Genomic DNA, 11969 nt, shown 5'->3' on the forward strand with positions numbered 1-11969 from the left:
TCAAGACATGGCTTTTTCAGCAAGCGGGACTGACCTAGGGTGAATTTTAAATAGGGATAATTTTTAATGATTTTTAATAAGAGACACAGCTACAAATATTTGGTTTTAATTGGCTTTTATTGGGGAAATGTGCTATGTTGTTTTAATATGCTGTGAGCCGCCCTGAGTCCCGTGGGGAGAAGGGCGGCATATAAGTCAAAATATAAATAAATAAATATAAATAAATACTGGAGGATCAATTTTTGCCTGAATATTAGCAAAAGCTTATTGACAGTTCATTTGACAGAGAAGTGAGCAATTATCTAGTGGCTCTAACAGAATAACAGGAAGGGGGGACCTTGGAGGTCTTCTAGTCCAACCCCTTGCTCAAGCAGGAGACCCTGTAACATTTCAGACAAATAGCTGTCCGATCACTTCATAAAAACCTCCAGTGATGGGCACCCACAATTTCTGGAGGCAAGTCGTTCCACTGGTTAATTTTTTTCACTCTCAGGAAATTTCTTACTTCTAGGTTGGATCACTCTTTGATGAGTTTCCATTTGTTACTTTCTTGTCCTGTCCTGTCATGCTCTGGAAAATAGGCTGACCTCCTCTTCTTTGTGGCAGCCTCTCAGATATTGGAACACTGCTATCATGGCACTTCCTCGTCCTTCTCTTCGTTAGACTAATCATACCCAATTCCAGCAACGGTTCTTCATATGTTTTAGCCTCCAATCCCGTAATCATCTATGTTGCTCTTCTCTGCACTTTTTCTTTTTTTTTTTTTAGAAAATTTTTATTGGTTTTCTAGTTTTACATTTGAATATTTGAAAAGCAACATGGCAGCTGAGTTGTTCAATAATTCAATAACATACAAATATCTTTAGTACAGATCTCAAACTATTACATTAAATGTTTCCTCTCTTTTCCCCTTAGTATTTACTGTCTCATCTTTAAGTTAATATAATTCTTATTATATCGATTAAATCAAAAATAACTTTCTTACATTTATCAATAATTTTTAATTTATACATATCCTAGTTGTATTAATATTCAGTCTTTTTAGACAATGTCCTGACTAATTTTTCCCAATTTTTAGATTTCCCATTAATATTTATATGTAATGTTTCATATTTATAATTTCCAAGTTTTAAATAACCCCAATTCCCTTTATCTCAATTCATCACATAATCTAAGGTTCAAAATACACATCTTATCTATTTGGGTTCTCACCATCTTACATCAACTAATTAGTTATACAATATAATATTCTTATTTTCTGGTAGTTTCTAGGTATCTTAAATTGGGTAACCAAAATTCCTCCTATTTCAACCTTTAATACTTCCTGTCTTTTTCTCTTAATATCTACTATCTCGTATTTAAGCTAATAATTCTTATTATTACTGTTACATAAAAACATATTGCATTCATCGATTAATTTTTAGCTTATGTATACCTTAATTACCTTTACATTTAACCTTTATGAGCAAATCAATGTTCAAATTTAACTATTAATATTTATACTTCTAAGTTATAAATGGCCAAAGTTTTCTTTATCTCATCTCATAACAGTAACCAGTATTCAAAATACACATCTTATCTATTTGAATATATTCTATTTTAATTCTCATGAATAAGTCAAAACCCCAATTTTCTTCAGTCTTATTCTGGCTTGCTTTCTTTGCCAAATCGTCTTCCATGTCCGTGCTTTTGAGTCATCAAACAAATCTCCCTGTGTTGTTGTATAGATTATTTCACATAGATTATTTTTTTAAGAGGACCAACAAATCATCTCTCTATTTTTCCATCTCGACGTAGTTGTCCTAGACTGTTTATCTTCTCTTCAATCTGTTCTTCTTCTTGATCCTCAGTTTCCTTCTGATTTATGTAGAAAGTCTTTTCCTTTTTCCATATTGTCAGTCCTTTTTCTGGGTTTTCCATTGATCGTATTTGTTGATCAGTTGAATCTTCTGTCATATCTTTAATTGTTCCACCTTTTCTGCTATATTCTGCATAGTTGATTTTTTAATTATAATCAAAGTCTGAGTTCGTGTATCTGGGCTGACATCCTGTTCTTTTCGGTAACCTCTTATTTCATCAGTGGCTGTAAGAATAGTTTGATGAATTACTTTCAACATAGAGAGAATCTGTTCCTGGTTTTCATCCATATTCTCTTAGTAGAGTATTAAGTTAAGGGCTTTACAATCAGAGAATGCAAAAAGAAAGATTTTGTCACTGACTGAGGAACACAGCTGGGCTTTTCTCAGCTAATGTCTCAAGGTTACATAAACCTTACCTATTGTCTGGACTGCTGGCCAAGTCTCTTTTTAGCAATAACAAATTGTAGTGTCAGGTTTAGCCACAAGATGTCGCCCCTGCCATTTAAAGTTTTTTTTTAAATTCCAAAGTTTTTATAATCTTTTTGATTTTGCTTCTTTCTTATAAGTAAAAACCCCAGTCTTCAGTAAGCATAGAAAATCTTTTAGTCCACAAACTTTAAAAAATAGAATTCCAATTTGAATCAAGTTATTCTTTCAATGTTTTAAACTCCCCTCGATAGTCAGTCGCCACTGTTTCTGGAGGAAGGGGTAAAAATCTCCCTTCCCTCTCCACAGGGGGGAAAGTACTTTAGGCAGCTTATGCAGGTAAAGAAAATAGTTAGGATTTAAGAGAGATAGATCTCACCCAGTCTCATCCGTGCTGCTTTAAAATTGCCTGGTGGTAAGTGTGACTTTGGCTGTCTGCAGCCTAGTGACGAGCCATATTGCTATGGCCGGTCTTTCGTCTGCCAGTTTGGAGGGCTGCCCTGGATCAAGCAGAAGGGCTACTGCCCTCCTGCGATCCAACGGGGATCCCCTCCTTGCTGGTCACCCCTACAGGGCAACTTTCAATCCTTTCCAGGGTCCCCCAGCGAAGCAAAAATGGGCGCAGAAGACAGAGTTCGCCTTCCAGATGTCCATGGCAGCTGCCTTGGCAAACCAGAAGTCTTCTCTGCACTCTTTCTAAAGTCTCAACATTTTTTTATATCACAGAGACCAAAACTGGATGCAATATTCCAAGTGTGGTTTTACCAAGGCTTTATAAATTGGTATTGACATTTCATGCATCTTTCATGCAAAAAGGAATTTTGAAATTCACAGATATGGTGACATATTTCTCAACCATGAGAATGGACGACTGGGCTCCCGGTACAAGAAGGCCGTTTATAGGGAATACACAGATGGGACATTCAAGACCCTGAAGAACAGAACAGATGCTGAGCAACACCTGGGGATATTAGGTAACCCACTGAAACTTTTGAGTGTGATTTTCATTCCAGCTACTAGAATCTTAAACTCTTTCTGTGCATTGTTTTCAAGAGGGCGTCTTTTTCATCCACTCCTGTTAAGCTTTGCAGCTTCTCAACCAAGAGATTTCCATTCTAGAAATGAGGATTCTCTTTGAAATACAGATAGAATGAACAATGATTTGTCCAGGATGGAATAAGGACTCCTGCTTTGGGCAACTATATGTGGCTTTCAGGGAGACAGAAATAACTGGGGGGGAGGGGAGGTCAAGATAGTCCTTGGCCTACGACCATTCAGCAGCCATAAAAAGTTACGATGGCATGAAACAAATTGTAGTCACAACAACACTTTGGAGTTCCCAGGAGTCCTGCAGTCAAATGATTGCAATCTGGGCACCAGCACCCATTTGCACTTATGACCGACTGCAGGGCCCCACAATCACATGATTGCTACTTGCAATCTTCCCTGCTGACTTACCCAGAAAGTGAAAGGGGAAGCTGACACCGAAGGTCTCAAGTCACTGACTTAAGTCTCTCCCACCCGCACCACCACTACCCCCTTTCTGCGCTTGTGCCATACCTGCCACTTGGCCACCCTTGAGTGCCCTTCCTGGCTTGGACAGTCTTTGGGACAGAGGTTCTGATCCCAATTGCCATTGTAAGTCAAGGACCACTGGTAAAGGGTTCACACCATTTGCACTGAGAAAGCACTTCAGGTTATTTCAAAGCTTCTCTCTGCTTCCCCCCTCCTTTCCAAAACCCAAAAAGCTTCTGCATTGACCTCATGCTTGAAGGAAAGTTGAGCAAATTGGTGTTGGTAGAGAAGTGCCCATGACACAATGTTTGACAGCACATTGGATCCTTTGGAGACGTCCCTCCAAGCTTTGGGGAAGTGTGATGGACTTTCTGGCTTCTCTGGCTCAGCTCATCAAAGCTTGGGAAGAACAGGCCAGAGAAAGTCTGGTTAGAATCTTAAGGCTGGAAGGGATCTTGAAGGTCTTATAATCCAACTCTCCGCCCAAAGCAGGATTCCTGATACTATCCTAGACAAATGGTTGTCCAATCTTTTCTTGAAAGCCTCTAGTAATGGAGCACCCACAACACTGTTCCACTGATTCATCATTCTCCCAAATTTCTCCTTAGCGCCAGGTTGAATCTTCCTCTGACAAGCTTCCACCTCTTGCTTCTTGCACTGCCTTCAGGTTCTTTGGAGAGTAAACTGATGCCCTGAATTGGTCAGGAAGCCAAGTCTAGTGGCACAAAGCAAAGCAAGCTGGCTCCTTCTCTCAGAAGCAAAGTGGTTATGCTGCTCTCTGAAGCCACTTGGAGGGGGCTACACATTGTTGTTCACCAGAAGAACCACCACCACCCCCGCTGAAATTTTGCAAAAGCCGAGTCACTGTTCTTTTGCTTTGTCCTTCCTGCCTCCAGGTCCCTTTATTTGGGCAGAAGTGGGAGATGTGCTGAACGTAGTTTTTAGGAACAAGGCCATGCGGCCTTACTCCATTCATGCCCACGGAGTCCTGGAAAAGAACAAGGACTCCAAGACAGCAGTGCCTGGTGAGTCTTGCCAACATGTTCTCTGTGGCAACCTATATGTTGTGTTTGTGTATCTGTGTATTAAAAAGTTCACAACTGCACCATCTGTCCTACCTTCCCTAAGACTAAAAGGCCTTAAAAATATGAATTGTCAATGTAGAGCTAAACTGTAGCTTCTGGATGGACAGGGTGGTGAATTCGGAAATTCCTGGTAAGAAAGATGCTAATATGTGGGCAATTTGGAAATAAACCTATGTTTGGTTATCAATGACATATACTCGCAGATACAGAACTTTTATTATACACATTAGAAAACTACAACATTACATTACTTTTTGACACTCAAATTGAGGCACTTGTCATAATGTTTTACAAGGTTTGAAATTCCTCGTAGTAGAGGTGTGTGTGATCAAAAACATCCCAACGGAACTTTTCAATGCTTCTAAGTTTTTGTGATCAGTCCACACTTCGAAAGGCACCTTGCTCCCCTCCAGGTAGTGCCGCCAATTTAACAGAGCCCAATGAATTGCAAAGGCTTCCTTCTCCCACACTGCCCATCATCTTTCACAGTCGGAGAACTTTTTCGAAGTGTAGGCACAGGGCTGCAGGACCCTCTCATGATTCTTTTGCAATAGTACAGCTCGATGGCCACGTCCGTGGCATCGGCTTGAATCACAAAGGGCTTCCCCAGGCAGGGATGCTTTAGGATCGGATTGGCCGCAAACAATCTTTTCAAGTTCTCAAAAGCAGTTTGACAGCTCATAGTCCATTGTAGCGGCTGGCCCAGTTGTGGCTTCCCCCCATCTTTGCCAGTTTTTAACAAGTCCATGAGAGGCAAGGCAATTTTGGCAAATGTGGGGATGAATTGACGGTAAAAGTTTGCAAACCCTAGAAAGCTTTGAAGTTGTTAGCGAGTTTTAGGGGGTTGCCATTTGATTACGGTTTTCACTTTCACAGGATCCATCTCAATGCCCTCAGAGGAGATACTGTAGCCCAGGTAATCCATCCGAGTCTGGTGGAATTCACATTTTGATAGCTTAACATATAGTTTGGCGTGCAGCAATTTCTTCCAACACTTCTCGCACTAATTTTACACGGTCAGCCATATTCTTGCTGTATATCAACATGTCATCAAGATACACTAAGACCCCTTTATATAAATGATCGTGTAGCACCTGGTTGATCAGCTGCATAAAGATGGCTGTAGCCCCTTGCAGTCCAAATGGCATGACTTTGAACTGATAGCTGCCCATAGGACAGTTAAAAGCGGTCTTCCATTCATCTCCCTCTTTTATTCTCACCCGGTAATAGGCTTCTCTCAGGTCTAACTTAGTGAAGATCCGCCCTTTCGCCAGATGAGTCAATAGGTCCTTCAGGACGGGGAGGGGTACTTGTTTTCTGTGCTCACAGCGTTTAACCCATTATAATCTATGCAGAGACGAAGCGACCTGTCCTTTGAACAACACCGGAGCCCCCACCTGGGATTTAGGATGAAACGCCTTACTAGGTTTTTGTTTACATACTGTTGCATTTCCTCCATTTTGAGGGGGGGGGCATAGTGTACATTTTCGGTCTCGGTCTCCCGGTAATAGTTCAATGGCACAGTCATTTGCTCGATGAGGAGGCAGGACGTCACACTCTTTCTCACTAAACACCTCTGCTAGATCCCGATACTCGCTGGGAATGAGTGGTTTGCCTGGCCTGGGAACGGCAGCTATTTTCGCTGGTTCTGCAAATGGCATAGGTCCTCCGGTAACATTAGAAGAGTCAAGAGGGGGTTTGGGACCTATAGGCAATCATACGGTCCTCATCCCCTTTTCCCACCAGATAAAAGGTCTCCACTTGTCTAACCAAGCTAGACCTAAAATCACAGCCTCAGTCATTTTTGGAGCCACCTCGAAACAGATGAACTCCCAATGTTCACCTATCTCTAAGTGGACAGGTTCTGTAAGATGGGTCACTAAAGTTCCTCCCATTAAAGAGCCATCTGCCTGTTCAAATCTCATGGGCTTCGAGAGCAATCTTGCTCGAATACCCAACTTAAGGGCAATTGGCAAGCTGATAACGCACCAAGAACATCCTGAGTCCACTAGTACTTTTAAATCCATTTGTACCCCTGTCTTTGGGACTATAATTTTGGCAGCAAGAGAAAAAGGCGGGATGGGTCAACTCACCATCGGGTTGTTCTCCCCTTTGTTGTCACTGTCGTAGGGGCGAGAGGTGGTGGGAGTCTCGGTCTGGTTCTCAGCCATCTCCTGTGTGGACGATGTGACTTGGGTGACAGATTCCTGCGCGATCCAGCTTGACTTCTCCTTTGCCGGCTGGTTTCTTTTTCCCCGGTGGGCCCGATCTACCCCACTGTTGGGGATAGGGGATCGGGCAATTCGTCGCTCGGTGACCCTGCTGGCCACATCTGAAGCATTTGATGGGTAGCCCAGCAGGTGGTTTAGGAGGTTTTGCGGTTGCGATGGCTGGGGGTCTCTGGGGCAGCGGTCGTCTGGTCTTCTCTGGTGTCATGCGGGTCTCTGGGGGGGTTGGCTTTTTATAACGAGCAAGCTCGATGTCTAGCCTCACTGCAGCCTGGTACCACTCTTGTAGTTGATCAGGGACCGCCTGGTAAATGCAGGCCTGGGAAAGGTGGTCATCTAGCCCCTCTTTAAGGTGATGCACTAGGGATTGCTCGGGCCACTTTTCAATTTGACCCGCTATCTTTCAAAATTCACGTACGTATTCCAATGCAGGTCTGCTGCCCTGCTTTATTTTGTGAATTTTTTTCTCGGCTTGGAGAGCTATGGATTGATCCTCGAACCTGGCTCTCAGTCCAAGAAGGAAAAGATGAAGATTTGTCAGTTCGGGCGCTTGCTCGTTATACAGATTGTTTAGCCACTCAGATGCTTCCCCTTCTAGATTGGCTGTAACAATGTTGACTATGGCAGCTGGGTCCGAGTAAAAGTTGACATTACAATTCATGTGTGAATGTACTTGATTGAGGAAAAAAATCAATTTTTCCTGATCACCATCAAAAGTTGCTTTAAAAGGTGGTGCCATCATAGGTTGCTGCCCCCCCCCCATTGTTGTTGCACTCTGAGCAGTTGGTGGCCTCCCAGGTGTGGTTGTGGCATCCCAGGCTGCTGCATGCCCCCCAGCGGCTGCTGGCCTCCCAGTGGCAGTGGTGGCATTCCTAACTGCTGCAGGCCCTCCAAAGGGTAGCTGGGGCATCCCCAGCTGCTGCAGGCCTCCTAGTGGTTGCTGGCCTCCCAGTGGCAGTGGTGGCATCCCCACTGCTGCAGGCCCCCCTACCTGTCGCTGGCTGTCCAACAGGTTGCACAGCTGCTGAATTAGATCGTGTTGAATGCCTGCCTTCGGGTCTTCCCTCTGCACTGGCCTCAGGCTCATGCAGCAACGACAATAAGGCTCGGGGCTGTATGACCGGTCATAGTAATAGTCAGGGCTCTGATGGTAGCAGTGACACCTCAGGCTCCAGTAGCGTGAGCTGTCATCGTAGTCTCGCCGTCTGGAGCTGTCACGACAGTGACGCCTCTCAGAAGATCACGATAAGCGACGCCGTTCGGGGCTTTTCTGGCGGCTGGGGCACTTGTGCCGAGAGTGGCGCTCAGGGGTTCTTGAAGATTGGCAGGGATCCAGACTACCTCAGTTCAAATGGTGGTCGGGAGTTTTCTTTCTCACTGGACTAGAGGTTAATGCAGGTGGTTTTGGGTGCAGGGAAGCCGCTTGTGCCCCCCCGACTGGACTAGGACCTCTCTTGGACACCGATTGATGATGATCCCGTTGATCGTTGTGCTCACTTGCATGTGAGGAGTGGGAGAGTTGTTCCCCGCTCCTCACCTCCAGTTTTTCAAACTTCTCTACCAACTTTTCTACTGATTGGCTTTGGTACTTCTACTCTCCCGAGTCCTCAGTAGTTGCTAGCCCCTTGGCTCCCCGGTGATCTGCGGAACACAATTCTCGAGAGGCCTCTGCTTGCAGGTCGGCCTCAGACACTTTCGTGGAGCTTGCCTTCAGCAGGGTTGCTCCAAGATGCTTGGACTCTCCACTGGGCAGGGTCCACTCCGAAGTCCAGATCAGCTCCGGTATCTTTGGTCTAGCTCCTGACTGTAAGGGTTCCAAACTTTTTTTCTCTGCCGATGTGATGGTTTGCGCTCCCTCCGCTGAGGCAGCCGCCCCGGCCAGGGTGCTGGTTACTTGTGCTTCTCCCTTCTCCATGCTGAGTTCTTCCCCGAGTCTTTGTCAGACTACTCTTTGGCTTTGGAAAGGTGACTGGCGCTCAGGACCCCAAGATGGTTAAAGTAGAAAGTTGTAGTTTTGGGTTAATGTCATGGTTCCGATAGATGAAACCCAGTAAAGAACTTCAAGGTAAGGAATCTTCCTTAAAGAACATTTTATTCAGTAAACAAAGTATCGGCACTACATAGTTGAACCCAAAACTAAACTTCCCCTGCCCAGACACAAAGTAATAAGTTGCAATTCCCACCCTCATTAGGCAGTCATAAATCACATTCTCCAATTAACTTAAAACACGGGCTTCTCTCCATTCTCTCAGCCCACCAAATGTTACCAGTTTGCATCCTTCAGTTCCCATGAAGCTGCACTATTGTTATGGCTAGCTGAGCTCAAGTATTCGCCCCATCCCCCTTCTATGTCTGTTTTCCTAATAAGCAAAGAAAGCAAGTTAAAAGCAAAGTAAAATGGCTGCAATTTCGCTCAGTGGTCATAACGGGAACATCCATTGTCACCGCTAGATGCACCCAAGAACTTTTGAAGCAGTTCTGTTGGGATGTTTTTGATCACCCCTCCCCCCCCTAAAGCCCAGATGTGGCGCCAAGCAACTACTAAGGGATTTCAAACTTTGTAAGATGTTATGACAAGTGCCTTAATTTGAATGGCGATTATGTCGAAAAGTAATGTAATGCTATAGTTTTCTAATGTGTATAATAGAAGTACTGTATCTGTGTCATTGATAATCAAACGGAGGTTTATTTCCAAATTGCCCTCGTATTTCCTTCCTGCCTATAATTATTTTCCTAGATTCAAAGAATCCAGAGTATCAGGGACTAGGCTGGGTCGATGAAGAGGCATGTAAAAAGGAGCAGGTCTCTATGCGGCCATTTTATTTTTTTTCACCTGTTGTTTGTTCAGGCCCTCTCCCCCATCTTTTCCCCAAGGACTGAGGAGATGCTTCTCTTTTCCTTCACCCCCCTTTTTGTTTTGGTCAGTGACCATAATAAAGATCATAGTACTCCCTTTTTTATGCAAGTGTTTCTCAGCCTCAGCAACTTTAAGGTGTGTGGACTTCAATTCCCAGATTTCCCCAGCCAGCTAGAATTCTGGGAGTTGAAGTCCACACATCTTAAAGTTGCTGAGGTTGAGAAAGACTGATGTATACCATGGTCCAGTGAGGGAATTTAGGCTGCGAGTGGAAACTTGGTCCAAGATCAGCAGTGAACTTTGTGGCTTAATGGAGTTTTGATCTCAGATTTATCCAGTTGTCATCTGAAATCTAATTATGGGGTCCCACTGGCTCACTTAACAACACCAGTTGCGTTATTCTGTCTCTCTTCACCTGCAATTGCTATGGAGGTCAGCAAGAGCCCCCAAAGTCTCATTTGAGCAAACAATTTGTGAAAACTGAATAGAGCCAATAAATATCTTTAAAAATGCAGAAGTATTTAAATATATTTAAATAAATACAGAAGAATAGAGTTAAAACATGGTTTGTAAGCAACAGCTAAAAAGAGCATTATTGTAAAAGAAAAACCCAAACATTCCAATCAAGTAATTTTTAGTTGCACAATAGCAGAGAACTGTCAAAATCCATTTCCTTGTTGGGGGGGTATTGGATTCTGTCCTTTTTCTGTTTCTTTCTATGGGTATTGTCATTCTCCTGAGGGGGGGGAGGCCCTATCAGATGCTTTTGCTTGGGCACAATGTATCCTCTCTGTCTTTCTATCTGCTTGCTCTTTGAACTGTTTCCCCTTGATGTCAATTCGGGGTGAGAAAGGAATGTGCTTCCGACCATCTGGCTTATCTCTTGCTGCGGAAGAGAAAGGTGCGAAGACCCAACAATGTCTTCACAGGTATGGGAACGGGCTCAGTTATCCGCTCTGTTCCCACAGCGGACTTAACACCTGGGGATTGGCTCATTTGAACTGACCATCATTTGCTTGATGCTCTTTTTTTTTTTATATATATATAAAATGTTTTATTATTTTGAATTAAACAACAAATACAAATGATGCATCTACAAACACCACAAAAGAAAAAAGATTTTTACTCAAAATATTTCCGAATACTCCCGGCAGTCCCCGCCTTGCCTCCACCCTTACCCACTTTCCCTCTCTTTCCTCCCCCTAACCCCACAACCTCTCCTCTTTCCTCCTACCACTCTACATCCCTTTCGCCTTCTAACCACCAGATCGAGTGCAATTTGGGGAACCTGCCGGGAACATCCTCTTATTATTACAATTCCATTATATACTTATAATTATTTACTACATCAATTTATAATTTCCCCTTAAACCCCTCCCCTCCCCGACTTCCCAGAACTAAAACAGGTTTCAACACCTCATATAGCAATCAGTTTAAAAAAAAAAATTTAACTCAAATAATTAAAAAACAAAAAACAAAAATTAAACTCCATTTTAACTCAAAACTCAAAACAAAATTATCCATCTTCCCCAAATCCAAACATCTAAAAATGTAAACTCTACCATTTCTCTTATAATCATTCAAATATCTTAATCCCAGTAAATACAGATTTTAAATTCTTTAAAATATATAATTGCATACATATATAACATTAATCATCCAGTATCTTATTTTTCTTATTTAAATCCTTTAAAATAATACAATTATATTTATATATATCCTTAATCATCCTAAGTTCTGACAAACATTTTACTAATCCAAAAAGATTAAAAAAAACATTGACTTCAAAAACATTCCTTTTTCCCAACCTCCTTCTTACATTTCTTCCCAATTTTTCATTCTTTTTCACATACAAAATCAGTCAAAATCAATAAACCTTCAACCTTTTACACCTTAATCCCAACAAATGCAAATTTTAAATTCATTAAAGTAATATAATTGCATACATATATGACATTAATCATCTAATATCTTATTTTTAAATCCTTTAAAATAATAC

At 42.6% G+C, this 11969-nt stretch overlaps 1 protein-coding gene across 1 annotated transcript in view; it reads left to right on the forward strand.

The window, feature by feature from the left end:
* The window catches only part of LOC107295444 (hephaestin-like), an 87411-nt gene that overhangs the window by 62013 nt on the left and 13429 nt on the right, over positions 1-11969 (forward strand). Inside the window, exons 10-11 of the mRNA XM_015824757.1 lie at positions 3120-3259; positions 4697-4825. Coding sequence (XP_015680243.1) covers positions 3120-3259; positions 4697-4825 — 269 coding nt within the window. The remainder of the gene's footprint in view (positions 1-3119; positions 3260-4696; positions 4826-11969) is intronic.

The sequence above is a fragment of the Protobothrops mucrosquamatus genome, unplaced genomic scaffold (assembly GCF_001527695.2).
Source record: "Protobothrops mucrosquamatus isolate PMUCROS unplaced genomic scaffold, P.Mucros_1.0 scaffold2342, whole genome shotgun sequence".
Lineage (NCBI taxonomy): Eukaryota > Metazoa > Chordata > Lepidosauria > Squamata > Viperidae > Protobothrops > Protobothrops mucrosquamatus.